The 24,371-nt window shown below is 34.9% G+C and overlaps 1 protein-coding gene across 2 annotated transcripts in view; it reads right to left on the bottom strand.

Moving 5' to 3' along the window:
* Positions 1 to 4,058: 4,058 nt before the first annotated feature.
* The window catches only part of LOC131573663 (glucoside xylosyltransferase 1), a 29,095-nt gene continuing 8,782 nt past the window's right edge, over positions 4,059 to 24,371 (bottom strand). For both annotated transcript variants that reach the window (XM_058827835.1, XM_058827836.1), the window contains 6 exons: positions 15,370 to 15,544; positions 14,306 to 14,431; positions 13,267 to 13,518; positions 7,155 to 7,278; positions 6,669 to 6,841; positions 4,059 to 4,689 (listed from right to left, as the gene is read on the bottom strand). In XM_058827835.1, coding sequence (XP_058683818.1) covers positions 4,528 to 4,689; positions 6,669 to 6,841; positions 7,155 to 7,278; positions 13,267 to 13,518; positions 14,306 to 14,431; positions 15,370 to 15,544 — 1,012 coding nt within the window. In that variant the 3' untranslated portion in view covers positions 4,059 to 4,527. The remainder of the gene's footprint in view (positions 4,690 to 6,668; positions 6,842 to 7,154; positions 7,279 to 13,266; positions 13,519 to 14,305; positions 14,432 to 15,369; positions 15,545 to 24,371) is intronic.

Raw genomic sequence — 24,371 nt, 5'->3', positions numbered from 1 at the left:
CTAGATGAGCTTCAAGGGCCCTTCCAACCCAAACCATTCTCTGATTCTATGATCTGTAAGTGGAAATAGACAGGATCTCCAGTTTGTACAACTAAGGTGGCACCCAGATATAGAAGAAGTATTTAAAATCCAGATTTAACAGAACTGATGGGCATTGATTTGATTTAAGAAACTTGCAATCATATGGATGAAGCAGGCAGGCAACATCCATGCATCTATCATAAGAGAACAGATATTCAGGGAAGAAACTACAGATGAACACTCCAGGAACATGACTTTACTAATGGCTGCAAATTTCCTCCTACCTGAACATCATCAAATAGCAGTCTGAAGAAAAAGAAAAAAATAAAACCCAACCACAGCAGGAATACAGGTTCTCCTTTAATTACAGATTTCTGCAAGGAGACCTGTAATAATACCTCCTGCAATTTTTATAAGCATTCAAATGAAAGAAGAGCTCAGTGATTATCTTTTAAAAGCAGTGTAGGGAAAAGGCAGAAGGGAGCATAAAGAAGCCCTGCAGAAATCTGCAAGCAAATATACAGGAAGAAGCACATTCATAAGTTTAAATGAGGACTCTCTCAAGAATTGACTGCAGCTGTGCATAAAGCAACCACAAAACTGAACTTTAAGACAAGAATTTCCAATTACTCAGTATTCCTTCAAGAAACTTAAAATTTTAATAGGCCCATGAAGGCTTGAAAAGACATAGGAGACCAACATATCTTAAATTTCATGACAACTCTGCAGGACAAGCTCTTCTTATATAGATCCACTAAATGGTTACAAGAGAGATTTTGAGAGCTACTTTAAAATGAGATTTCCTCACTTCCTGAAGTGGAAAATTCACTATTACCTCTGTAAACATCTTCTGTTTTGAAATCTGAGTAACAGTTTTGAATACCCTACTAGGACTACAATGCAACTGTGAGGCAACCTGCATTTCTGTAGGAAATTATCCTGCATTACTTAAGATTTGGCAGTCGAATACAGAAAGCAAGCTGTCAAATGTTCCTGTGTAGTGTTAAAAAGATCCAACAACATTTTTTGTTTTCCTAAGGGAACCTAGGGTGCTCATCTACATTCATGTTTAGTTATCTTTTACTTGCTGAGTTCACTCTTTGTCCATTTGGACAACTTGAACAAATAACTTGGCTGTTATTTGTGCAAAACTCTGTAGGAATTAGAAAAATGCAGCTGGACAAAACTGAACTTCCAAAAAAGAAACAGAAGACATTCAAAGAGAATAGAAATGAAACAGAAAAATCACTTCTAAGTTCCTGTGCATAGAAAAATGCTCAGACTGACAGCAACAACCCCATAAGATAAATACAAGATCTTCTGCAAGATCCATGGTGATGGGAAGTACCTTCCCATTACTTCCTACTTCTACTGTCTCTGCTATAGAAGAATCCAGTTTCTGCTAGTGGAGGTCATAAATCCATATTGCAGCTCTCTACAGCTTATTTTAACACACAAAATCACTGGAGCTGTTTCAAATGCCACCCATTCACAAAGTAGTGCAGTGGGCAGGAAAGCCATGATAACATAATCACACTAGATATCACGAGAGAGAATGTTAAAATAGTAACTATTCAAAATTAATAATTTACTAAAAAAAACTGGACAAAAAGCTTACACATTCATTTTAATTATACATGAATATTCCACTTAAGTAAAAAAAAAAATCATACTGTCAGTAAATGTATATTGTTAAACCTGTTTGATAGTTGAAAATTTTTAGATTTGAACTAAAAAAAAACAGACAATGAAAAATAACTTAAGCCTTCTAAGGAGTAGAAATTCCATACATATCTCTACATTTACAGACACCTTTATAAACCAGGCAGAAGAAAACAGAGATAACATCTCTACACAGATCTCTTTACCATGAGACTGTGATCCCTTTAAAAGAGACAGAATAATGGTATCATGACATCAAGCATGAGGAAGACAGATTTATCTTCAGTTAATCTGAATGTATATTTCCTGATGTTTACATTCTTCCATCAAACTTTACACTTCATAATAACTTTATAACACATAAGTCATTAAAAATTGGATTCCTAAAGGCAATTTGTTAATACTCACTGTGTTTCTAAAACTAGACAGCAATAAGAATTCCCACACCAGATGTAAGGTCTACACTTTAAGCATCTAACCTTACAGATCAGGTATTGAAATATTTGGGAGCATCACTGGTTCCTATCACATTATCTGTACTCCCAGTCTTTTTAGTGTCTCCAAATGTTTCTCTTATAAGCCATATTAGGGTTTTTGTTTGTAAAGGTTGGTTGTTTTTCTAAATTTAAAACAGACGTATTAGAGAATAAAAATGTATTTGAAATAGACAAATACTCTGGAGAATTACTTAATGGAAGCTATTTGCTTTTTCTAAGTTTTCTAAATTGTTCATGAGTGTTACCTGGAGGTGACCTGAGATGAGTAGTTTTCATTTATATTAAAAAAAAAATTAATCAAAACCTATGGCATAAGGCCATAGTTTGCTATTTGTAGTATGCTATGTAAACATTTCTAGACATAAGCACAAAGTAAGAATTTTTGTCCAACAATAAGCATCAATCTTAATTCTTTTTGTTCTACTCCCCCACAAAATTTGAAATTTAAGTGGAAAGATTGATGCTGAAGTCTACATTCCCCATTTTTTTTCTTAAATGGCCCATTAGGTTTTAAGAGTATCTTGACATGCCTACAATATACTAAAATTTAAAACCGAAAATTTCTGCTAAGACAAACACAAAAAATAAGTACAAAGATTTTTTTAAATACAAACACATAGTACAGGTAAAAAGGAAAGATGAAGACAAATTGATATAAAAATCAGTATTTATGTAAAAAAATAATGCACTGCATATTGTAAAATCAGTCAGTTACAGTATTCACCTTCACAGAGATTTCTATATTTTCAGGTTTCAAAAGGTTACAAAGCAAGGAAAAGAGTCCTACATGACAGGCAGACTGCTTCCCAGATTCCATTCCAAAAATTTATACCCCGAGCCTGCAGGGAAATTAGAAGCAGGATTCAAACTCTGCTGACAGTGAAGTTTGTTTTTGTACTGCTAAAGCATTTGTCCAGCTTACATGGATCTGGAAGTCAGAGCCAGTCTACCTTTGACAAAAATTAAGCTTGTAAAATGGGGTTGGGATGAAGGTGCAAGTCAGTGAGTGGATCCTCCATGTTCAACACACAGGAACTTTCCTGGAATCCAAAAGCTCACTTTATGAAGACTTCATCTCGCTTAGACAGGTTATCTAAGTTAATACATACTTTACAATACATTTAATACCATGCAAGTTTAAATATTTCACTGTAACACTAGAATTCAGCCCTTCATGGTTTTCTCTGGAGAAAAAAAAAAAGTTTTTATTACTTAATTTCACTAAGATAATTGGAGGAAACCTAATCCTTACCTGCTGCAAATTACTATCAACCTATCGACAGTAATGCATTCATGTAGTTAAGGGTCTGCCCCAAAACTATTTTAAAGCCATTTATTAAAAAAATATTTTAACAGGATATATTCTCTAAAAACCCATCTACTACACAGTCTGATGAAGTATCAGGACTCTTACTACAGCTCTTCACTTTTAGGTACTACCTACTCTACAACAATAATCAGGTAATAATTCCTGGTATGGAAATACAAGAGCAAGAGCTTTCCACCATTGGGCTTTTTTTCTACTTTCAAAATGCCTTATAAAGCTGCAAAACCATGAAATTTTTGAAAAGTGTTGTAAGAAACAACTTCAAACTGGATTTTTACTTAAAACCCCCTCAGTTCTGCTCTACCTTTTGGTGCTAATAGCTCTACAAATTGTTGAAACAAATTATTTTTAATATAAAACCTCTGTATTTACTAACAGAGAAAACTAGTATCACATACTAGTAATTAATTTCTCAGAAAATCATATTTATAGTGTGCAGTTTACATCTGAGATAAACAAGATTGTCAAAACAGTACTTCAACATGTAAGAGATGAACATATAAAGGCACATACAGATTGTCAATGATTACAACACAGTTCTTTGACAAGAGAGTATTTTCTGCACTTGTAAACAGCTTTGTTTACATAAAGGTTCACACCTTTAAAGTGAGGTTAGTGCTGCTGACTCAGTTATTGCTACATTCACAGTTTAAGAGAATTTTAGACAATATGAGGTACACTCCCAAAGAGAGCCATCTTCATTTCTTCCTTGTTCATTTATCATTAGATAACTGAATTATGCAGACTAAATGTACTGACCATAGAAGTCAGTAACACCCAAATCATCAGACATGAGATAAACACTAGCACTGATTAAACTTCAGAAAACCAAAAAGTCACCTTTGCAGAAAAAAAAGTTCTTGTTCTTCATTACATGAATATTTTCTTCATTTTTATGTATGCTAGTAAACCTTTTTTTCTGGGCACATTAAGAGCCCATTCAAGCTGTAATAGAATTCTTGCACCTATGGACCAGCTATGTTAATTCAGTCTCTTGATGTGACAGCTAGGAGTCAAAAATCACCTTCCCTTTGATCTTCTGGCATGCAAGTCTCTTATGCTTTTTGTTAGCTGCTTTATGAATATTTTGTATACTCTTCCACAGTATGTATGCGTGGTTTTCTGTAATTCCCATTCTAGGGGCTGCAGAAGTGAATGAACCAGGTCATCTCCAAAGGAATACTGTAAAGAGGTTAAGAAAATTTAAGGTTAATATGGAAGATTGTCATTAATCAGAGGTATTAGAGTTTTATAAAAATTATTTTCAGCATGATATTTGCTGTTTAAAGGTTTATTTGTATTATTAAATATTCATTATTTAAGAACTCATGAGTGCTTCTGAATGCAGTAATTTAAAAACACCTCTAAATTACAGAAATATACTCTCATACTTCAATAAACCTAACAATAAAGATTTTTTTTTTTAATGTTAAGCAAATGAACAGACAGACAAGGAGGAAATTTAAAATTACCTTACCCAATTAAAAATCTACAACTCTAAAATGATTTCTGGATTTTTTTGTTTTTGTTTTTTTTTTTTTTCTTTATGGTAACTTTCTCAAATGACATATAACCTTTAAGTAACATAATTCTTATCAAATTATAATGAAACAGCAGTATAAAAAGTGGTGCTGAAGTTTCATTAAACTGAATAATGGTCAAACACATACCACGTATAACACAAGCATGAAATAAAGTTATCATTAGCTCAACACTGCAATGTTCTTTATAAACAAATGATAAGTTAAAACAGCATTTTGAAGTAACGTAATTTTGTTCATCTTATTACCATTGAATCAGTAGTGGTTTACATACTTTCTCTGACATGTTCACATACAAAATGGGATCATAAATAAAGGGAAATAATTTTTTCTTCTATTTTTGACAATACTCAAAGGAAACAAAGAAGTAATATTTTTATGGAAATACAATCACTTTCCCTGCAATGTATTCTCAGACCCCCAAAAGTACTTTTCTTCATTTTTATATCTATATGACAACATGTAATAAAGCAACATTAAAATATACTCTTGATTTTTGTAGGTTATACACATACAGTAGCCTGCTACATTAAAATGTGCATCAGTGCTAAGTTTTACAGCTCTTCAGTGAGTATACTGATGTAGTGATAAACTATTTATTAGATGACTTTTTTGCAGAATGAAAAGAAGTCACTGTGCTTAGTATTTAAAGGAACAGCAACATATTAATACACTGAATTTCTGGAAAAGGTCAAATCACAGTATATACTTTTTTTTTTACAATCTAAATCTAGATACAATTAGGAATTAAAGCGTTGCAGTAAATACAAACAAACTTTGGGAAGAAGGGATTTTTTCTGCACTTTAAAATCTCCAGTCAAATGAAGCTTCCCATGATGGCTTGTTCAGCCTGGAGAAAAAGACTGTCCCTCTCTACTCTGCACTGGTTTGGCCCCACCTTGAGTAAGTAGTCTGTGCAGTTTTGGTCACCACAATATAAGAAGGATATAAAGCTAATAGTGTCCAAAGGAGGACTATAAAGATGGTGAAGGGCCTTGTGGGGAAGCCCCATTGGAGTTACAACTTCCTGGTGAGGGGAAGAGGAGGGCACTGATCCCTGCTCTCTGGGTCAGGGAGGGTTGAGGTTGGATATCAGGAAAAGGTTCTTCACCCAGAGGGTGGCTGGGCACTGGAAGAGGCTCCCCAGGGAAGTGGTCACAGCATGAGGCCTGAAGGCACAGTGCAAGGATTTGGACAATGTTCTCAGGTGTATGGTGTGACTCTCAGGGATGGTCCTGTGCAGGGTCAGGTATTTGGATTTCAATGATCCTTGTTGGCTCCTTCCTATTCAGATATTCTAAGATGTCTAAGTGCTCATGGAAACAGTTTATCGGGTGATTTATTAAATAAATGAGAATAAAGCCTTTTAAATAAACACTGACAGTTAGAGGCATTGTCTTAGAATCCTAACCTAGATATAGTCTATACTCTGTTTAAAAAGATGCTTATCAAAACAGGAATATACTGGAACTCCATTCAAACAAGAAAGGAGAAAAAAAAAAGTGATAAAAAACTTGACATTACTTAAGAGGATGGATATGAACATACCTACAAAATACTTGTACCACTATAGATAAACATACATGAAAGAATAACAAGTTCAATGCAAAAATCACTTACATTTTTTATTGCTTCATAGACAGCCCTAAAAGTCGGTTGTTTATCATCATGGTAAACACCTCTGTTTCCATGAAGAATAAATATACCTTCTTCTTCAGCTGCCTTACAATTGCTTCCATAGATGCAGTGGTCAGGCCGGTAGTTCCATTGGCAAGGAAAGACATAAAGACTTTCTGTGTGGAAAAATGAGAGCTCTGGGTTAAGTATCAAAATTGTTTCAGGCAATAAACCAATCTTCTCTTTATTTATTTAGGACAGCTTTATAAATTTCTGTACAGATCTTCTGAAATCTTAAAGTTAATTACACTCTAGCAAGCTTCAGCACTGTCTCTCAAATGCTTTCAGAAAATTAAAGAATCAAATAGCCCCTTGAAAGCTTTCACCCAAAAGCCTGCTAATTGAATATTTTCCTGGGTTTTTTTCCCTGGATATTTTTTTCCCATGGAAAAGATCACAGTGTTAGACTGAAAATCAGTGTGGATTTACCTGGATTGTGAAAAAACATAATGTTCAATAGATCCTGATCACCCCATGTTATATTCAACTTGTATTTCTTCAGTAGTGGCATCAGAATTTCTCCCCATTGTAACCGGACTGGTGTCATATCATTCTATAAACAAAACAAAGCAAAACAATACACATTCAGGACATTTATACCTATAGGGAAGGAAATGCCTTACAGAGTCACAGTAGCTTGCACTTCAAAGGTAAAAATCCCAAATGTATTTTTTTTTCTTTTAAACCACCAAGCCTATCTAAGGAAACTAGTTATAGGGACATTTCCAAAATGCTTTTTTTCTCAATTTATTTCTCAATCAACTTACTGAAAAATTTCCCTCTAACATCTCAAACCAAGAATTCTAGGAATAGCAAGGGATTTTTTATACAGCAGTAGGATCTAACACTAAAAATTGCATTTAAATCATGCAGCAAGCAGATGGGGAGTATTTAAATATCTCCACTTCATGCAATTTCTCTCTTTATCACAGAATTATAATATACAGAGGTTCTAATGCTAACTGCAAAAATTCAAACCAGTTCAATATAAAATTAATTCTTAAATAGTTCCCAACATATACAGATAAAAAATACTGGCTACAAAGCCGTGTACAAGAATACAAAAATCCTTCAAAGGTTTTCAGAAGCATTTTCATCAAATTGAACTTATTGTAACTGAACTTGAATTTCCACATCAACAGGACAGGACAACTAGCAAAAATCAGTAAGAACCAAAGCTGTTAGCAAATTCCCAAACACTTGATTTAGGAGAATCACTTCAAAACAGAAGGAGTTCTTCTAAGGTTCTGGTTTAGGAGCAGCTACTCCAAGTAAATTGGCCTACACTGAATTCCATGTTAACAAAAGGATTCTAATCTGCAGTTTAAATGGTTACATATTCTAAAGCTAATCTCTTATCTTTACACCTTATTTAAGGTCAACTATAACAGAAAAGGAACAAGGCTGCTCACTTTGTACCCTGCACTTCCCAATTTTGAGAGTGTGGATGGAATAACAGTAAGTCCCATAGAGAGAAAATTCCTGAACAAGTACAAGCATTGCATCCTTGCCTCTTTTTAAGCAAGTTGTTAAAAAAAATCATACTAAAACTCCAGTATAGCTTGGGATTTGCATACAGGAATATTATGTTAAGAGACAGATTACCAGGAGCAAAATACTCAGTTTGAGATTTACAATATCAAAGACTTCTTTCTCTGAGCTTTACACTGACAAAGTAGAAGGTGCACAAAATTGCAGTTCAGTTCTTACTCTTCCCTCAAATCATTTCAGCAATCAAATATGAAGGGCTTTCAGAACTGAAGACTAAACCAAGAAATACTACAAGATCTTAGAGAAGAATATCAAAAAATACCTATACCTTATATTATGCAAGAAGCCAAAAAGAATATTTACAATCCCTTCTCTCCTAAAAAAGTTATGATTATGATTGCCTGCAAGAATTCAATGAGCCCAGGCATAAGAAATGCACAAGAAAATTCTTCACTAGTAAGAATTATCATTAGATTCAATGCAAAGTAAAACACAGGCTTTAACACTAAGCTAAAACCATCCAAAAAAGCAAATAAATAATACTGAATCACAGCCAGTAAATATTATTCCTTCACTTGAAATTTCAATTCACAGAATACTGACCTAAGTTTTAAGTTTAGAGAAAATGCTAAGCATTAAAAACAGAATTAGATCACTCATAGTAGGCAAATCAGGGTATGAGAATATACAGTAACAAATATAGTTTTAGAGCAACACATAGAAAGAGAAGTTTAAATTGTTAAAGCCATTAATTAATAGAATTTTCTTTTCACTTGTAGAGTTTTAATAGTAGAGAAACCCAGAGGATTTGCATCCCAAGAAGATGCAAAGCAGGTGAAAACATGCATTGCATAGCCACATGTCTAGAAGCAATACTACTTGACAAATAGTGCTGTCAGACTTAAGAACTGGAAACTGTAATATTTCCATAACCTTTGCATAAATAGAAAAGAGCTATATATTAATAAAATAGCAGTGATATATAATGACACCAGTGTAGGAGCAAGAGAAACTACTTAAATACTTGTTTTCCTTCTTTAAAATATTCTATTCTAACTTGCAGGGAGGTGAAACAGCCCAAGAAATAGGATGCTGATAGAACGGTTTTTTCTAAGTTACTCAAGTAAAAAACTCAAAGAGAAAATGCTACAATAATTTTAAAATTTCCAGAACAAAAGCCTTCTTTGCAGTATTCCACAACATTCAAAGAATGTTAGCGATTTGAGAAAAAAAATCCCAAATGATAGTAGGCATTTCTGTGAGGACATCAAACTGACACAGGTTCTTAAGAACTCTCAAAACTTAGTTGACTTGAGCAGAAGAAAATATGTAAGAACAAAATATATGCAGGAACATCAACCTATTTTCTGACATTTTGGGTTGGTTTTTTGTCTGTTTAGCTTGACCATTTCTCATTTCTGTACCAGAAAACTTCTGTCTGGCCAAGGCTGAAGTCAGACTTTAAAAACTGTCACATTTAGCCTTTTTTTTTTTAACTTCTAGGAAGAAAATATAAAACTGAGGAAAAATTCTCAAATCACACAGCAATAACTAAAGAAACTGCAGCTGTGTCCCACAAAGGACCAATTTAAATTTCCTTCATGCTAAGGGAGACCCACAGCCCTCTCCTACTTAAATGATTTTACCCTGTTCTTGCACTAACAGTGTAGTGCTAACACTTACTGCATGTTTATGTAAGCTGATGTACTTCAATAACCCAGCACAAGGATTTCTTTTTTCTACTGTTAGCAAATTGAATTGAATCACAGAAAGGACCAAACACTAAAGGCTATAACCAAGTAAATAAGTAAAGTAGAGAAAAGCAGCTGGTAAGAGGCAGGAACCTCCCTTTGAAAAGTAATTTGGTGCAGGCTCACCATATTTCTTGTAACTACAGCCATAAGTAACAATGAATGGAAAAAAAGGTTGTGAACTTTGTGAAATTTGGGTTTTTTTTCCTAAAGCATACTCATGAACCTCTAGTTTGCACACTCTATCTGAAGTTAATTTATTTGGGGCTTGTTTGATTTTCTAAGAGCTTGTTCCCTTCCTTGGCTGCCTGCATCTCAGGCATCACAACTAACCTTCTTAATAAACGTGACAGAAGTCATTCCTCTCTATTCAACATTGCCTCATCAGTCTTTTTGTTAAAAAGCACCGTACCTGTGGCACTTGATATATCTCTCCCAGTTTAAAAAAAAAAAATCTACATCTATATGTATACATACACTAAAAATGTCACCTACTATTACCTCTTCCATATCCTAAACAGTCTTGAATGCTTTACATTCCCATTTTCTAACTGCTGCTTAGCAGAGACAACATGTAGGCACTAACCATCAGAAGCTTCATTATGAATTCCAGGCTCAGGTGCAGTTATGCAGTGTAATGACCACACTACATTCAGTAACACCTCTGTGCATGCACATGTATCTCTATACAAGCATACACGTGTGTGCATTTAGTGCATGCATTTGTGCCGTACGTGCACACACAGGCTTGCAACACACAGGACAAATGAGATAGGGCCAGACATCCATTAGGAACTACCAACAGCCAAGGAGCTGGGATGCTTGTCTGAAATGGCCTGACCTGACAGTCCTGAGAAGATTGAGGCTCGAATAGGTAAGTGGATAAAATATGACTTAATCCTGGAGCAGTACATGGAACTACAGTTATTGCTACCCAGATGAACATTATAACCATTGGCTAAAGTCTCTGGTTCTATATTTTATTTATCCATCCTCCAGATCCTTCTGACTCTTAAAAATCAATGTGACAACAGAAGAAAGATGCTTAAAGGCCTCAAGCTGCTCACCTTGTAATTTGGGCTACAACAGACAAAGAACCCACAGTTTTAAATCCATAGCACTGGAGGAATATCCTGATTCAAAAACTTTCACTTCAGATAAATGCTCTAGCACTACAGTATTGTGCGAAAAGGTCTACAGACATCTTTAAAAAGATACAAAACTTCCCAAAACTTATATACTCCTTGAGCCTCCTGAAAGAATATAAACAAATTCACACCTTCCCATAACATAATGAAGCATTTTCTAGTTCCACTGTATTTCACTGAAATAATTAATGGGACACAATGGAACTATTACATGTTAGGTACGAAAGCATCTGCAGTGTCACTGGCAAGGGGTATTGGACAGTCCCTACCCCTGAATTTGGTCTACCTCTTTTCCAAAGATTTAGGAATAGTAGCTCCTTTGCTATTAATCACAAGCTAAAGTCATACAATCTGTGTATAGGCTCAGCTACACTAAATCCTTTCCCAAGTTTTGTTCTGATGTCTGCAATTTTTCCTACTGACCAATTGTCTCTTTATACAGACATTCAAGGAACCTGAAGATGAAAACATCAGTCTCTGCAAATTTCTATGAACAGTAGTTTTTGTAATAAAGCTTGTAAGTCTTCAGGCACTGTGATGCTCTGCAAGCTTCTGGGACCACACTCTAGGTACTGAGACAGAATAAATGAAATGGTTCCCCTGCTCAGCACTCTCTTAGCCCAGATCTCACAGAATCACAGAAAAAATATTCTAACCCTCTAGAACCAAGGGAAAGTGAAGCGTTTCATTTTTAATTTCAAAATACTCATGTATTATTTCACTTAATTAAATCTTATATTTTAAGTATATATAGACAATTAAATTTAAAGAAAACACCAGTTTTAAGTGTTAAGGAGACAGGACTTCATGCTGTCCTCTAGAAAACTACAGTTCATTTTATTGACGATTTTAGTATCCTACATAATCTGTATGCTTCTGAAAATCTGAACTCAAATTTTACCAAAAATGCATAAAGTTTTCAATGAATTGATAACCTCAGTTGTACTGAGACGCCAATCCAGAATTCTGGTACAATATGAAGAAAAGACCAACTTTATCTTAATGTTTACCACACTGAAAATAAATCACTACACAGAAATGCACTGTCAGTGCTTAAGATACATGTAGCTTTCAATCCCATGTTTTCTGTCTTTATACTTTTCTGTATTTTCATTTCTCCATATGCTATCATCAGTAAAACAAACAAACTAGACAATACAGGATTTCACTGATTATATATATATATATATACACATATATATAAATAATATATATATATGATTGAGAAGTTTTCTTGGAGAAACTGCAGCCATATACTACAGCTACTATAACTTTCTACTTTTAACTACAACTGAGACAATCCATTCTCCATTTCTCTTAAATTCTCTGAACTTCCTTCAAGAAAATATATATCAATAATGCTAGGATGAAAGCTGCTTATTACACTGGAAATGGGGGGAAATTAATGTCTACTGCAAGTTTATATTGCTCTTCTTATGGATGCATCTTCCAGAAATTTTTGACTGCATGATTATTTTTCCTTAATCAAGCTTGTCTTAAGCAGAGATGTACTTTCCCCCACACATAATCACATAGCACTGCTTTTGTACTTGTGTTTCAAGTACATTAAGAAAGAACTTCTTTCTTAACACAACGAAAGAAAGAATGACCATTTCTACTGCACTGTGCATTGCTTCCATACATGTAGTAGTAGCTACTTTCATGACAAACTTCTTTGTCTACAAAAGCTAGGACTTCAAAGCAAATAAAAAGATACTTAGGGTGATAATCACTTGGCTACAATGTAAAAGATCAAAATTTGGAAATCTTCGTTTTCAGCAACTTATGAAATGTTGTAGCACCACCTCCTGGTCATACACCGACACACATTTTACAAGTGGACAATAATTGTTTTTCTGGGATGTCTGTAGTGAAGAAATAATCTGAGTATATCTATTGGCAAATGTAATTCCCAGCAAATTGTATCAAGTCAAAGGATTTCTCAGAACTAAGAAAACTTCAATCAAGCACACACGAAATTCAAGGCTTACATTGAGTAACATTTTAAAATAGATACTATTTTAAAGTTTACCCTGAGAGCATTATTACAATTACAGAGAAAACATTTTGAAAAATACATATGAATATGAAACAGAAATAGAATTAAAAGATGGAAATCCCCCAAAAATGCAATTGAGGCAACACACATACCTTGAAATATTTTCTTCTGATACGTGTCATATTCATTAGCATGACTCCAGAATTAATTCCAGTTACTCCATAATAGGGATGTCTAGCAAAACGATTATACCACCCAATACGAGGCTCTTCATGTTCTGGTGCCATTGCAGCAATCTGTGTGGAGTTGAACTTTCCCAGAAAAGACCAAATATCATCAACAGGCCTCAAAAACAAGATGTCAGTATCAACATAGAGTAGGGAATCCACATTTTTGAGGATTAACTGTGAGGGAAAGAAAACCAGAATTTTAAGTTTTATTGAATTTCTCTTCATAAAACACAAGAAAGTTTAACAAATTTTTCTCATATGCAAATAAAATCACTTTACGCTGACAGTTTGCAGTCAATAAACTTATCATTTCTTTTTCTCACATTTTAAATAATTTTTGTAGAGGGAAATAAGTTTTATATAGAACAGCAATGCAAAGGCACTCATTCTACATTTTTTATGTCAGGGCTCCTTCGGAGTAGGTGGAGGCCAGGTGTAACTTTAACAGGAGCTGCTCTCTTGCTCCTGCTCCCATGCAGCTAATCAAACAAGCATTAAGAGCCTGTCTTTGGGAGACAGCTCCCACTGCTCTAATTCACCAAGCCTGAAGTATGCTTTCTTGTTTTAGATGAGCATATGCACACAACACTGGCAACAACAGCCCACTTATTGTTTCCTTTTCTCTAAGACTTCTCAGACCCACGCATGCAGGAGAATTTCCAACTGAGTGAGGAGATGAGGTGTGGTAAATCCATCTTACCTCTGAGATGATGACATGAGCTATACCTCTTTCTGAGGATACTGTGCCATAATGCATCCAGTGAGAAAAGGACTTTTATTCCAAAGGGTACTAATGCCACAGAAGAACATTAAATTCAGAGGGTTTTTTCAGATATCGTAAAAGTAACTTTAAGGAATAGTAGTAGTTCTTCATTTAAAACCGAACAGAAATCAGATTAACAAGGACAGTTTGATGCTTCATAAACAGACTTCTGGATTGTCTTATTACAAAGTAACTTACTGGCAAAAACAGTCTTTGTGAAGCACATGGTTTAAACAATTTCTTCCATTCTGCTGCACTCTCAGATGGAAATGTTATTGGATATAATGTGTAATTAACTTTTCCTTCATAGGGGAATTCATCAAGCTATGTGAAAATAAGAAATCACAAAAATTACTTCAATTCTGTTACCAAAAAAAACCCAATTCACCATTCAAATTGATACTTGAAAACAAGTGCAATGCCTCTTTTCCATAATAGAAATCCAAGAATTTGTCAGCTAATCAAAAGACTTGAACAAAAGTGGCACCTGCAGGCCACTATGAAGAAAACATATCAGATCACATTCAAAAGGAAGAGAAAGCAAAATAAATCAGTAATTTACAAAAAGTAAGTATATGAATTAAAACCCTCTTAACTAATTACCACAGAAAAAATACCAATGAAATCTTTCAAAATTTAATCTTACCCCATTTTTGCCACAGCTACTGTTTGCATAACAGTGTATATAAATTTGCATTTGTAACATACTAAAGTCACAGTTAATAAGGCATTTGAAGCACAAAAATAGTAAAATCCTCCACAGTTATAGCCTTGTCAGCTTCTAAAACTGCTACTCCAATCATAATGTAATTTTCATTAACTGAAGTGTACTAAAATTAGACATCACTGTATCTACCATATTTAAAAACTGGTGTTTCACTTTCTCTCAACAATAGAAGACTGACTCATGCTGTAAGCACAGGGACAAAAAAAAGGACAGATCTCTAATTTTTTACTGGAAAGCCATCTCTAATTTAAACTCACACAAGGTAACTGGTTTGTGTTTAGAACACCAGGCTTGTATTTAACAGATTCAAGATGACAAATCAGAAACTATTGGTCTGTTTCTAGGAGAAACACTAGTATCAGCAGCTGGCATTCTTCCACAAGAAAAAATTTCAAAGATCCCCATCCAACACAACAAATGCCTTATTACCTTATTTTTAGACTCCTTCATTTCTGCCACTCTATCAAACAAGTAGAAGAACTGTTATTACTGAAATTGTGCTACAAATTGATTGAATACATTTTTGAATACTTACTATGTCTTTGAAACTCTCATGCAATTGGTCCTCAGCAAAAATATGAAAATGGAGAGGTTTGATGCTGAAAATAATTGCTGATCTCAACATAGTAGCAGTCTCCTCCAGTCTTTCACCACAGGCCACCACTGCTAGATGCATTTTCTCAGAAGGATGTGTTTTCATGTAATCATATCTGATACAAAAATATTTTTTCGTTTGACATTATTTCTAGCACAGTCTTAAAGAAGAACTCTATTATTTAAGGCTTAAACAAAAACTCTACTATTTACTACAGCAAGTAATTAACAAAATACCCTTTATCATACTTAAACCAGCAAAGTATAACTCAACAGAACATGCAAACTACAGCACTACACATCATATGTGTGCTTACATTTAACCTGAATCATCCTCAGAGTCACTCCCACCATCCCAGCCTACAAGGAAAAAAAAGGTCTAGATCTATACACAAACAAACATTTATTCTTTACAATCTTACTATTCATAACTAGCAAGGAAATTCATCCAAATAGCTATGCTAAAAGAAAGACTACACAAAATCACATCAAAATGTCAAGGGCTGACAGTACATTAAGTCTATACTTGAGTTTTTCCCCCTTTCCCTGGACTAAACAGACATCGGAAAATATTACAAATACAGCAGAGTTGAGCTCAACAACAAAAGTGAAATAATCCCTACTTTCACAAAGTTCTGTTGAGAATATTTTTGACTGACCTAGGTTTTATCCATTTTCTGCCCCACTAAGTCCTTTTCTGCCAAACACACCCTTCAGCACTTTGCCCAAGCACTGACAAAACACAGAAAGCCTTCTCCTGTCCTTCTGTCTTGCAGGAGTACAACGTGGGCTGGATGAGGGGGAAAAACAATAGCTCAGATGGCCTTGTGGGATGCCCTGATGCTCCCAATGGTTCTGGGAAATCCCTCAGGTACACTGACCACACACACTCTCCATGTCCTTGAGACTAGATCATTGCAAGGACTGGGGACTGGGAAATCCTTTACTTCTGAAGACACCTGTGCAACAGTTATGGTAAGATGTGCCTGGAATGTATTACACAGGTCACACTTAAAAATTATTTCACTATTTTAATATAATAGACTAGAATTGTTATCAGGTAAATACTGTTAGCTTGGTGGCAAACGCAGTGTCTATACCAAAAATCTCCTGGATTTCACAGATTAAGTCAGAAAAGCTTTCAAAGCTTTTAAACACACATCGACTCAAAGCCCATCTGCAAAAGAATATTATGCACTTGAGCTGTCTGCACAGATAATGGGAGAAGGGGCCAATAAAACCAAAAGTATCTGAACATTTAAATTACAAGTTTAATGCCAAATTATGCAGACAAAACCAATTCTGAAGTTAAAAGTTAGAGAAGACTTTACCAAACTAATAGTGGTAGAGAAATGCTTGACAAATCACCCATTCTTAGAAACTTGTTGAAGAGGGACGCATCAAAACAGAATTACCAGATGTAATTCTTAGCACATAAGCTCCACCCAATTTATGCAACCATGTAAATAATACAAGTTTTCCTTTAAATTTGCAATAGATAATATGCAAATATGCCTCTTTTCTTTAAGGCACAGAAGAGCTACACACATTATTTTCACTTCCACAAAGCAAAATATAAGCAAAGTTATCTCTATAAAACTGCTGAATTTTAATGCCATAAATAATTGCTGCTTTAAAAAACATTCTGACTTTAGAAAGAATTTAATGCCCTGGAATTAAAAATCTCCTTTTTTTATTTTATTTTTTTCAATCTTAAATCCAAGAATTTAATATTAATAAAATTTTAGTTAGATTATGCAGCCAGTCTTAAGTCAAGGTTCAGGGCATTATTAAAAATCACATGGATCAAAGACCTCATAGGTCAGATTTAGATCCAAAATAGGGCACTTAAATGAAGATACTAACCTGAACTGTGTCCAAAGTCACATTAAAGCCAATAGAGATCTAGTGAGCAGGTTATGGAATGCAGAGAGTAATTAATCTTATTTCAAAGTAAACACCTAAGGCTTGAATAGATTTTTAACATAGCTATAGTGACACTTAAGTTCTAGAATATCTCACCTGATCTCCAGATGCCAAAAAGACTGCATACTACAAAGATCATTTTGCATCTATTAGTCCTAAAAAGATGTCTAGGATATGCAAGTGCTTCCTGATTAACAACCATTTACATCTCAGAAACTAAATTGCTGGTCATCTGGATCATCCTCTATGCCCTTTCAATTTTAAAGAGACTGTTTAAGACCTACCTGACATAGACACCAATATGCAGACATCTGTATTCAGATTATTTAATTTTAAGATTGAAACCTTTTATAAATCTTGAAACAAAATCTGAAAATTAGTTCAGGTTAACACACACACTCACTAAAAATAAGAATCTTGAAATACAATCAATACATGTCCATTCAGACCTTTATATGTACAGCTAATTTAAACATTACACCATGTAGTAAGCAGTAATGGAAAAAACAACTCAAGCTGAATATGATGGGGGTTGTTTAAACTCAGAAATAAGTGCACTGCCACAGTGTGAACAAGCTGCAAGCAGCAGATTAGCCTTACCACTAATCCACTGAAAAGGGAATTACAATAATTAAACCCTGAAGTCATGAGAGCCTACAGTGATATTACAAGGTCATGTGATAAATAAGGGCAAAACCTACACAAACCGCATAGCTGAAAGCCAAGCTCCTGAATTACGTGTAACACACAGTTTTCATTAATAACGTATGAAAAAAATTATGCTGAAGAAACTATAAAATGCACTAAGATTCAAAGACTATATTTTATTATTTCTACATCTAGTGACCTCTGTGAATAAAAGAACATTCAAGCCACACAACAAAAAACCGGACTGATCATGTTATAATGCTTTTACAGTCACTTTGTTCACACAACCTCTTTCTTCTGTAAGTTGCAGATTTATTGAATTCAATTTTTTTAATCTGTGCTTAAAAATTATTTCTTTAAATGCAAAAAAAAAAAACAAACCACAACTTAGAAAAAGCTAATGAAAACTGCATTTCAGCTCATACCAAATGGGAAACAGCTGGACTCAGATCCATAAATTCCCAACCTAAAGCTTTATCCCTGGAGCAGATGGAGCAAGAAGCTCCATCAATGTTGGGAAGAACAGGCCACCATTCCCCCTGTGGACTATCCACTACAAAGGGAATGAGACATATCAGATGTTTTAAGGCAGAAGTTGGGAAACTCCAGAATTGTGGTCCTTACTCCAGGCTCCATAAAAAGACATCCTTTAGTGATTAAAAGCTGCATTTGACTCCTCTGCATATAGACCACAGGGAATCACAGCCTCCATTTATTAACCAGGCCTCAGTGCTGCACCTCTCCCTTTCACATACACCTCTGTCCACTGCCAGAGAGAAGTCCCTTCACCAGGAACGCTGTTTACCAATAACCCTCAGCTGCCAGCATCTTTCATCGCTTTTTCCTCATCCTGATGCGAGAGGCAGCATGAAGTGTAAATTGTTCAGCAGAGCTTATCAGCTTGAGCTGTGCAGTCTCACCTTCAATGTGAACATGTTCCACCCACAGAGCTAATTCTGTTTTTCGTAACTTGCTTCACTCCCTTCCTCAATATTATGCCTATATGGCTTTAGTTTTTCCACTAATTTCTTCCCAAATTTTCTGCCTTGAACTGCTCCTTTCTTTTCCCAGCTCCGCGACTCTTCTCCCAATCTTTCTCCACTGCTGTTAGGCATGCCACTACCTCACTGGAAGCCAGGGAAAGGAAAACCATGTTTGATTAGATAATTGGTCCGATATCTGTTATCACCAAGTGATACAAGACCTTTTGGCAATACAAATTTTTTTAGCAGTTCAGTTGCTGAGTTGATAATGAGAAAAATAAATATTATTCTGCAAGAATAGTAACTTGTCTGAACTTGAGCAGGTTTGGTATCAGGTATCAGAGCTCTGGTATGAACTTTTAGTGAAACTCAAATACAGGTCCTGAAAGGGTTAAGATGCTTTCGAAAGTGAGGAGATACTTTCAAAAAAATTGTTGAGAGGCAGAAAAACACAAATGTAGATTTTTATATGCACATTTCTAATTATTAATAGCTTCAATTTTGGTGTGGGAGAACGTAGTGGAAAACCTTGGAAAAAAGCAACAACAGAGTGAAATACAAATTGTATTTTAGTAAGAGTGTTTGATAGACTAATAAAGAAAACTCGACAGACCTAATAAAAAAAAAAATCTCCAGCAATGCAGGGAAAGGAAAACCTCTGGTAATTAAAATGGAAGAGAAAGAAGGCACCTGTAACCCAGTAAAAGATATTGTGCAGGATGCCATGACAGCAGATTTGAGTCTTTAGGAAGAAGTAAGAGAATTTAATTATTGTGAGGATACTAATTACACATGAGAGGTAGGGACAGTAAAAGTAAACAAAATACTTGAGACAAACCTCCATGCACACTCCCATGAGTTTAGGAAACACATTTAAAACAATCCACTTTTGACAATGTGAGTAAAAAACATGTATTTTAGAACACTACTTAGCAGCAGCAAAAGGCCAGGTACAAGCCTTGGCCTGAAGTATTTCTGTGCCAAGTGTAGACCTTCACTCTATACTGATTAATTCTGCTGTCAATAACTTCTGAGAGAAGATCACAGGTGGATATCTTCAGTGAATCTGCTACAACAAGGTTTTCTAGTGTCTGTCAAGAACTGCCATATATTTAAAGATGTTTACCATGACATATTGTATATTAAATTAGCATTTCTAGGTCAATTACAATTATGAAGCTGCAATTTGATAGCAAGCTACAGCAGTATGTTTTGACAGGTTATACTTTTCTAGAACCTTCATAGCATCCCAGCTGTACTTCCTGAGAAAAAAAATCAACACTAATTTTATTGGCACTAAAATACCCACCAGCTCCACAAAAAGCTTAGCTCTGTCCTTTATAATTGATGCAAGGAACTGTAGTAGAGGTCACCTTTATTTGTATAAAAGTATTTGTATAAAGGTAAAGTTCTCTGTATTCTCACATAACACATGGAAAGCACAGGTGTGAGGTTATCAAAGCCTCAGGAGCATCCTGTATACAGTTCCATCGAATTGGTGTAATAGAAGTGGTTTTCATAATTAGCATAGAAAATGCTAATTATATGCAATAAATTATGCAGGGAAAGTATTTTCATATAATCAAACTGTATTATTTCAAAGCTGACACCACTACAATATACCTCAGAAAATCAAATAGTAAGTGCAATACAAATGGCTTACTTTTGGCATCCTTTTTCCTTTTAATGCCCTGTTTGATCTAAATCAATCAACTACTAAGCCTAACCCAGCAGCCTTTAGTCACCAGATAAAATACAAAGCAAATAGGCAGAGTAAGAAGGCAGCAAAGCTACACTGATTAAAATGCAGCTGTTAAATCACTCCCACACTTATTACAAGTAGGATCAAGATAACTACAGACATTACTTGGATTTGAAAGTGAAGAAAATTCTAGTTTATACTTAGCTTAATGTTCTGCTACAGCACTGCATGAAAAACATGTCATAATCAAGAGCTTATTTTGTAAAAGTATGCTAATGATACCACTGCATTTACTGTCTAAATGTAATCTTCTCAATGCCAACTCAATTAGTAGATTAGATTTGAAGTTACAATATATGAGTAATTTCAAATTGACTATAAAAATAGAAGCCCCATTCTCCAATGAGCCTGCTAGTTTAGAGAAAGTCCTTTTTTCAGGACTAATTAATCACAATATAACCATACCACATGAAGCTCAATATACCCAGAAACTTAGTGAAACTTTATACTTTAGCAGACAACACAACTTAAAACCTACTTAAGCTGCAAGATCCAACAACTGAAATCAGCCTGGTCAGATAACCATAGTAATGACCTCTAAGAATTTCCTCCTAGCCAGTCCCAATGGGATATAAGCAGCTATACCAGCTAGACAACACTGAGCACCTTGAAAGCTGTACTAGAAAAGAAAAGCATCATCTAGACCACGCAAAATCTGAGCCTCATGTTATCTTTATCAGCATTTTTAAAGTTTTGGTAAAATCTATACCACTGTACGTAAAAGCAATCTCATGCTTCTTCTGTCAAGGTGAAAGATAACAAATAATCTGTGCCACAAGCATAAGACATGACAGTCTCAATAAAGTTGATAATCAGAATAGTGGTGAAAAAATGTGGATGCAGGATAGCTACAAAATCCTTCCCACATACAGTAAAAGCAATTGATCTTACACTGATTAACATGAAGATCCTCATTATTCCTTGTTAGAACCAGCACCTGTTCAGAGTTCATCAGCTTCAAATGATCTTCAACTACTGCATGACTTATACTGAAGTCTATATACACAAATTTCAGAGTCCTCTGTATGTTTCAACATTTCTATTACATACTATCACATTTCTATGTACATACCTGAATCTTAAAAATCCATACAGCATTAGTTTTCACTTAATACATTTAGAGTTATTTAGAGGAAATAATGTAGAAAACTGCATTTCCAAAGTGTCTATGCCAAGTTCTCTCAGGGGTAAACAAATCCCTGTGGTTCTGATATCCAGGACAAAAAAGCTAAGTGGAATTATAAGCTAGAAACAGAGAGATAACAAGCTAAGATTTTTCAATAAGAATACTTAAAAATTAAAAAGTTCCCAATGTTTTCAAAACTTCAGTGGAAAATGGAGATATTCTAACTCTGAGATAAATTTTATGACTGTACTATTAGCAAAGTTATTCCAGCTGTATGATCTGCTCTTCTAAACAAACTCCTTTGGTTAGTTTATTGAAAGAGCAAGAATAGAACGTCAGAATTTCCATTCACAAGCTCATTTAAAATCTGGTTAAACAGTGCTGTCTTATGGATTGAGTGTTCTCATGAATTAAATCAGCCCAAATAGATTCAAGATTTGTATTAGTGCATTTCAATAACCAGACTTGGCCACATCTATTAAAAGCAAATTAATTTGGATTCCTACTATTTTGTTGGCATGTTTATAAGCAGTGAAAGTAGCCATCCTCAGATTTCAATCAAATATATAACTCTTAGGTTTTCCTTATATCCCTCTCCCTTATCCTGATCTCTTCATAGTTCAGCTTTATTCTGTACCTCACTGTAACAATCACACCTATGACAAAGGTTTAGTCAATCCAGGATGAAATTACTTGGCCTAAGACATTATTATGGTAGAATAATCATTCCTTCCCATTGCAGAACATACTCAATTTAGAACCACAATTTTGCCTCTTTATGGAAAAAGCTTTCAACAGACTATCCTCATGAAGAACCTTGAAGTGACCCTACAGGTATTGTCTCAAAAATCAAGAATGCTAGACTTCACTTGCTGTGGTTAATAAACATGCATGCAATTAAATTCATTCCTCTTCCTCCAAAAATCCTATTGCAAACCAGAACACAACTCAGAAGTATCATACTTGAAGCAGCCTTCAGCTTCTCAGTGCACCCAGTACAACGCACACACTTTGTCTGAGAATTAAACACAATTATAACTCATAGCCAAAGCCAAAACCAAACTGCAATTCTTTGTTATTCCAGCCCATACAGGGAAATGAGGCTTAGGACACAGGCCCAGCAATTGCTGGATAGCAATTGCTGCTATCCAAAGAGTGAGCACTTTCTCCTTCTCCCTGCCATCTTTCCCCACTTCTTGTCTTACAAAAACTCCTCTGACTCCAAGTGAACATATTAAACAGAGTCAGAGTAAGTTTGGGAGAAGCATGGTGGCCCACTCTAACTTAGAGCATCTCACTGAGGAATTCAACAAGCACTGAAGTCAATACAACATATGTGGATTAATTTAATAGTAAAATATTGATAAAACAATCCAGCTTAATGTGAAATGTTTAATCTGAACACTACACACCCTTTACTTATTTAAGCAGCTTTTTTTCTTCTAATTTCAACATGTATAAACATGAAATTCTGCAAACACTAGACGTTCACCATGAACCATATTTCATCACAAAAGTGGACTCATCCAGTAAAGTCATAATCAACACATACTTCGACAGAATTGTCTTCACAGACACATATAGAATTCTTAATAGATCAATCAAAGTTACAGCTTAAGGTATGTGCAAATAAACTGCACAGGATTTGTCCATTTCTGGTTCCAAGGTTCCACTTGCCTCAAGCCTGACAGACTATCCAGAAAGGAAGTTTCCTGCTATTTTTGTGCATTACTGGATTTCTTCATGCTTAGTGGGGTCAGAAGACAGCAAGACCTCTCCTCTCTCTGCACTACAAGTGCAAAACTGGCTCAGATGTCCAAGGATTAAATGAAGCTTACAATCACATCCTGTCCCTCCACCTAGCATGAGCTAAGCCCTTACACCCTCAATCAACAGCATTTGATTTATCCCACTGTGCTAAACTTCATAAAGCTGAACTCCCAAAAGCTAGCCTACAAGGAAAAAAAAAGTTATTTCTGTCTATTCAGGAAGCTAAATCTGCCTAACAAAATCAGGCAAATCCCTATGGATTGACACAGGATGGATTGCTACTAATGGCAATGAGAAAAACTCATCAGTCCCAAATAGCAGATGAAGTTCACTAACAGAATAAAAATCAATCTAAGTAAACTCTTTAAGGAATGTCTTGACAACTGATGAGCTTAAAAAGCACTGACAATACACAAGCAGAAAGGAATAAGGGATCTACAGCCTTTCCCACAACCATAATTTTCAAAAAATACTAAGTCTTGTGAAGCTAAACTTTTTTTCCCTTTTGCTTTCCCAGAAATATTCAAGCTTCATACTAATAGGAAAAGATAACCATATCAAAGGATGATCAGTAAAATTTTAAATGTAAGAAAAATTGGCTTAAAACTTTAAATTATATACTGAAGAGTATATAACTCTTCATAGACCAGAGTCTGTGATTAGAGAATAACCTGACAAGTAGCTTACTTCTTTTCAAGCTACTTGTATAATGTGACAGTCTAAAGCAT

Source organism: Poecile atricapillus, chromosome Z (genome assembly GCF_030490865.1).
Source record: "Poecile atricapillus isolate bPoeAtr1 chromosome Z, bPoeAtr1.hap1, whole genome shotgun sequence".
Classification (NCBI taxonomy): domain Eukaryota; kingdom Metazoa; phylum Chordata; class Aves; order Passeriformes; family Paridae; genus Poecile; species Poecile atricapillus.
The sequence above is the reverse complement of the archived record's forward strand: the minus strand, read 5'-3'. Positions and strand labels throughout refer to the sequence as shown.